The 6,319-nt window shown below is 35.9% G+C and overlaps 1 protein-coding gene across 1 annotated transcript in view; it reads right to left on the bottom strand.

Annotated features, from left to right (window-relative positions):
* LOC105626850 (protein furry) overlaps nt 1–6,319 on the bottom strand; it is a 30,472-nt gene that overhangs the window by 2,659 nt on the left and 21,494 nt on the right. The window contains exons 25-36 of the mRNA XM_012208143.1: nt 5,928–6,196; nt 5,614–5,740; nt 5,246–5,436; nt 4,526–5,163; nt 4,268–4,436; nt 3,876–4,185; nt 3,438–3,738; nt 2,818–3,332; nt 2,401–2,709; nt 2,168–2,336; nt 1,581–1,753; nt 1,341–1,415 (exon numbers count right to left, since the gene is read on the bottom strand). Coding sequence (XP_012063533.1) covers nt 1,341–1,415; nt 1,581–1,753; nt 2,168–2,336; nt 2,401–2,709; nt 2,818–3,332; nt 3,438–3,738; nt 3,876–4,185; nt 4,268–4,436; nt 4,526–5,163; nt 5,246–5,436; nt 5,614–5,740; nt 5,928–6,196 — 3,246 coding nt within the window. The remainder of the gene's footprint in view (nt 1–1,340; nt 1,416–1,580; nt 1,754–2,167; nt 2,337–2,400; nt 2,710–2,817; nt 3,333–3,437; nt 3,739–3,875; nt 4,186–4,267; nt 4,437–4,525; nt 5,164–5,245; nt 5,437–5,613; nt 5,741–5,927; nt 6,197–6,319) is intronic.

Below are 6,319 nucleotides of genomic sequence, written 5' to 3'. Positions count from 1 at the left end.
GTGTGTGTGTGTGTGTGTGTGTGTGTGTGTGTGTGTGTGTGTGTGTGTGTGTGTGTGTGTGTGTGTGTGTGTGTGTGTACAATAACTAATCATATATACAAAGTGCTCTGGAGCTATCGCAATTTCTCCTTCAAATTCTAATAAATAATTATAGTTATATTAATATCAAAGAATAAAGTTTAATTATAAAGAAAACAATAATGTCAAATTAGGATGTAATGCTGAAAGATAAAAAATAGCCATATGATACCAAGTTTTCAAAAGATTAACAGCTAATGCGATAGCGCCTGCATATATGTACATAATAGCGAACAATTAATACGTTTTACATCAAATTATACGTTTATATCAAATTATACGTTTTATATCAAAATAACTGATAACACATACATTATCAGATTATAGAATTTATGTATCCAGCAATCATCAAGAATATACAAAAAACTTCTATTATATATACAAATAATTTCTCATATGATCACACATACAATAGACGACAAAGCATGAAAAAAAAGATAATATATAGATCCCAGATGACTGTGCTACAAAATTATACTCTACTATCATTTTATAATATCTTACACAAATGTTTTATTATTCCTGTAACAATGTGCGAGTGAAAGCACTTTATAAAGCTGATTTGAAGCGTGAAAAAAAGACTCAAAAAACATTGCTCTTAATTACTTATAATATTGCGAATTACAGTGGATGTGCAGATGGCATTTATAAGTAACCCTTTACCTTGCTATACAATGTCATTGAACTAATGTGCTCATCCTAGAAAGGGGTAATGAGAGTCAGTTGTTTTTTGTAAGATGTACAGGGTGATTCTTAATTATATATCAATACTTCAGGCGGTGACTCCAGAGCTCCAAAAATGTCAGATGAACATAAGTAAGATTAATAAGTAAAATTAAACTTCATTTTCTGAAGTTGTAATAAATTAAGAATGCTCGAAAAATATACCCGCCTTCCGCTATAAAGCATGCTATGGCATGTTCTGATGTGATCACATGTTTACTAGTTATATATACATATATACATATGTATATATATTATACAATTACTTATATATATTTACAATAGTTATATTACATATATATATATATATGTATATATATATATTATACAATTATTTTATTTTAAAATACCTATATTTATATAAATTTATTTCTTAAGAAAGAAATTTACAAAATATAAGTGTTTTAAGATAATTCAGAATAAAATATTATATAATTACATGTAAATGTACATATACATATGTATTATATTAGGATAAATTATAGGATAGGACACACTATTCGAATTAATAATTGAAATGTCTGCAAATAAAAACGTACCGATGGACTCTTTGGTAAACCAACTCTTTGTCCACATGTCGTTAACAAATTTACCAAGCACTCCCTGACACGGCCCTATTGAAAAAAAATCGATTATATATCTTGAATGCATAATTTATACATATTATTAATATATTAAATTTTCTGTCTATAAATGTTATCACTTTCTAATCAAATCTTTTGCAATCATATAATAGATTCTAATAATAGATTCTTGTTTGATATTTTTTATAATTATACCTGTGACATCCATGGTCTTTTCCAACCGGCAATGGCACTATTTTCAGCCGGTGATAGAGATAACGAACAACGTGGAGAACTGATTAATTTTTCTTCAGTACCTTGACGTATCAGCCAACGTTGACCGATTACTGGTGTTTGAGACAGATCGAACGTGAAGTCCATTGTTCTTCCTATTAATAAAAATAAAACAGATAAAATATTTTTAAAAATGATTAATAAAATGATTAATAAAATCTATATTTTTACATGATAATAATAGAACACATTTTTTTACTACATTTTGTAAAATATTTTAGTTAAAAAGATTTTAGATACACAAAAGTCCAAATAATCGTAGAAACATAAGTAATACATATACTTAAGAAAGTATAATATAATTCAAAGCATATTTGGTTTAAAAAAATAATTATTTTATTTTAGGAAAAGATTATCTATCATTATTGTTGTTCTTATCGCAATCTGGGTGTCGTGCAAGAAATCATCCGTGCCATGCATGCATGCCGCAAAGGAAAAAAAAAACAAAATTGATAATGTACATTCAGGGAAAATAAAAATAATTAATTTAAACGGAAATGTCGATTTACCTGGTAGCTCTTTTTTGGTAAATATCTCTGTATCGGTGAAACTAGGATGTGGTGATGATAGCGAAGAATCCCAAGATGAACCGTGCATCGAAGTCGGCGGCGCTACGAGTGTTGATGATCTTGTCACTACAAGCTTCAAGATTTTTAACGCTTCTTTCCATTGAGTGCCCTAAAATATTAGTTTATTTATTTGATAAACGATTATGAAGCTAATTAAATATTTAAATCTTTACCTCAACGTATTTAGAAATCACTCTCAACAGTTCGGTATTGATCGGTTGCGCGGCTGGAGACGCCAAATCCACGTAATGCAACATGCAATGTATAATACTGAGTACTGGCAATGCCACACTGCTTGGACCTTTCTCCAATACTTCCACAAGGAAAGCAAGCATGTTGAAACTAAGATGAGCGTAAGAATCGTAAAGATATTTCACTACACATTTAGTCCACTGGAAACTTTCCTTACTGAAAGTACGCCGGCTGTACAACGTCATTACAGTACCAAGATTCTCTAATTTCTTTCCCTTTTCTGCGCTTACCTACAAGAAAAAAGAAGTTAATAAATGAGTATATTTCAGTAAATAAATTGATAATTGCACTTTTCATACGTTAATGTGATAGAAAGTCAATAAAAAGAAAAGACTTACTTGCGCAATATTTTCGGCGCTTCTAATGCAAAGTTCGTTAGCATCTTCGTAATTTAATAACATGTAAGGCAACAATGATACAACATTCATCGGGAATGCGAGGCTCTGCGTCGGATCGACGACTGGCAGATCTAATAGAGGCGTGAATTGAGACAGCAGTGTAACGACTGGTTCGTATGTATTTGGACTGGTGCATCCTTTCAATAACAGCGCGTGTACACCGGGAAACGAAGTCCATCGCAGTTGCTGTTGCAATTTCTCAACCTTGTCCCGGGCATCTGGTCGATCGAGTGGTAGCCTGTGCAGCACGCGACTGAGTAGCCGCAATGCCAAAAGGAATTCGTGTTCATAATCTGATTCAAGCAAGGATACTGACAGCCAGAACAATTGCGCTAGTATTGTCATTTTGTCATCCTGCGTGGCGGAATCACCTAATAATTTCAAGGACTGTGCTGACCTTGATCTCGACAAGTTCGAGTTAGGATACTTGTTGCCGCCAGTTCTGTTTTCCAATTCTATAGACAAAAGTTTTTGTTCAAATCAATGAATTAGAATTAAAATTTATACTTGGAAATCTAGTAAGTATTGTAAATACAATACAAAAAGTATCAAATAGTAACCTTTCATATCGCTGGTCGCGGAATTTCCACCGCTGGATCTCTTCATGCAGTAGCTAACTGAATAACTAGTGCTCCTAGTATGTCCGCCTTGATTTAAATGAGAAAACATGTTCGGTCCAGTTGGATATCCATTTCCACCTGGACTACGCTTCCCTCCGATTACATTTCCCGATACAGGATCTTTGTTATTCAAATTAGGCGTCGATTTAAAGATTTCCTTCATAAAATCAAGAGGCCTAAAGTCTGACTCGAGTGAATCAACAGCTGCTTCCAACGTTAGCAACAACTCTGTTACATATCCCTAATGCACATGAAAATTATAATATTATAATCATAAAATATTCAAGATACCAATCAACTTAAAATTCTTTTTAAAATCATTCTCAATTATATTTTTTAAAATAAAAGTAATTATATCAACAAGAAAACTATTGATACCTGCATGTCTTCGCCTTGCTCAGCAACTGTTTCCACCAATCTAGATAAGATATCAGATAGCATTCTAGACGTTATGGGAACACGCAATGCTCGAAAAACTTGCAAAGATCTTCCTGCATAGTGTCTGGATGAGCAAGAGAGTCCTAATTGCAGCGCCGTTTGCGCCCATCTCTGGCTAACTAATGCGTGAGGTAAAGAGTCTCTAAAGACACGTAACACGTGCCGCAATAATATCGTAAGTTGCTCGGCGCTACGCACCCACCATACTTTGGCAGTCATATCCTCATAATTCCAAAGCGGTTGATTTGTCCTATCATAAAAATTATAATATAAGAAACATAATAATTAAATTTTTTATTTTATTTCTCCGAATATGTAATTAACGTGTATACCTAGACGCTAAGAAATTGATTAAGGACTTAATGACGTCTTGTATTGGCATATTGGGGCCCGGTTGAGGACCGGTCCAATTATGTGTGTCCTCTGGCGTTACAATAACAGGCGGCACTGCATTCGTCGCCGTTCCGCTCGCAGTCGGCCAGCTATTGCATACCGCTGGTTCTGTAAAATTGTTTCTTTTATTATTTCTGTAAATTTTTTTATAAATACAAAGTAAAAATAAATTTATGTAGCGCATCTGGGTATCTTACCGTAATGAGAATTCCCATAATCTTTACTGTCATCTGTTGTCGATTGATTCGAGTGATTCATCGACATCGGTGGAGTTGACGTCGAATTCGACAGAGATGAATGAGTAGATGTACCGTCCGTAACCGAGGAAGACGGCAACGGTGGAGGAGGAGGTGGCGGCGGAGGTGGCGGAGGTGCTGGCGGAGATGCTGAAGAATCGGGAGGCATAGGTGGTGGCGGAGGCGGTGGTGGAGGAGGTGGAGGAGGTGGGGGCGAAGAGGGTGGAGGTGGTGAAGACGATGGTGGTGGTGTCGTGGGGGGTGGAACTGCAGGAGGACCGTACAGATAACTATCAAACTCTGGATCCATCTCCGTAAAATTGTGTTCCAACACTGGTAGAGTCGGAGTGGACAATCCCAATCCCAATTGCTCCGTCTTCGAGGCGAGTAACACGCGTGCCACGCCGAGATGATCACGATGGTCGCCAAGTACGACCAGCAAGTTCAGCAGCAAACAACGACAGTGATCCCGTACCAATGGTCTGGAATGGTCTAGACCGAGAAAAACTATGTGCAGCATCAAAGGAACATGTATAGCCCAATCAAGCTGGATTCCGTCGATGACTACGTCAGTGAGCAACATCACAGCGATGTTACATCTGAAGGGTTATATAACAAAATCAGATTATTAATGCATATCATATCTAGCGAAATGAATGAAATACTGTAGGTTGCACTCACCTATGAAATCCGCTTATCGGCTGAGAGCTGTCGGGCAAATATTCAGTTAAAGGAGCGAAATATCCGCCGTATTCTGGCATTGGCAAGGGATGCGGTTGAGGAATATCAAATTTCTCATCGACACATGGCATCTTTCCATTCACTCCGACTGGTCCATTACGAGCAGCGTAACAAGACTCGTCGGTAGTTAACTAAAAACAATATTAATGTTTCAAATTGGACTGTCCTGTTAAAATGCATTAGGTGCTTTCTCAAGCTTTTACATATTTTTACTCGTCACTTTGTCATCAAAAGAAGCAAAACTTTTGTATAATTTTAAGATTTTAATTTTTTATAACGATAAATCAAATTTTTAATAGAGTATGTACCTCGGCTTCCGTCGTCGGAGTTGATAGATCATCTGGAAGAACTGGTGGACCGCTCGCAGTCCTTGTCTTTTCTGTCCTTGGAGTTTGAAATCCCGCAAGTGCTCTAAGCGCGGTATCAGATTTTGAGCTGCAGAAAATTTCAAATATCTTGAAATAAATTAGAATTCTTGCAGATCAAAGAATGATTATATCACAAAATTAGTTGTCCTCAGACATCTCTTTCTATTTTCGTAAAAATAAACTTAAGAGATACAATTATGGAACCTTTAAATTTTAATTAAATAATATATTTCAACAAGTATTATAATACTTACCCGGTTTTGACGGGATCTTCTCCGGAGTGCCTTTTCGTATGGATGGTACCTTTTTCAACACCGAGATCACGAGGAGGATTGGCAGGATCAGCAGCGGGTGCATCGCTGTGTGACGAGGCTTTTCTCATGCTAGTAAGCCGGTAAAAAGGTGGCGTTTCAGTCCGCTCGATCAAGCAATTCAGAGTTTCGACCGTTTCCAACTCTGTCATCATTTCATCGACAAGACGATCCGGACGGGCTCGTGCCAGATACAATACCACACGCTTTGCCTAACGATTCAATTTTTATTTAACAAAAAAAATACAAGTAATGACAGTTAAAAAGCTAGATTTTTAATGCTTAAATAATTCAATCTGAATTATTTAATCTATATATACTATATACGCACATGT

The sequence above is a fragment of the Atta cephalotes genome, assembly GCF_000143395.1.
Source record: "Atta cephalotes unplaced genomic scaffold scaffold00006, whole genome shotgun sequence".
In the NCBI taxonomy this organism is placed as follows: Eukaryota; Metazoa; Arthropoda; class Insecta; order Hymenoptera; family Formicidae; genus Atta; species Atta cephalotes.
Note: the sequence above shows the minus strand (reverse complement) of the source record. Positions and strands in the feature narration are given on the sequence as shown.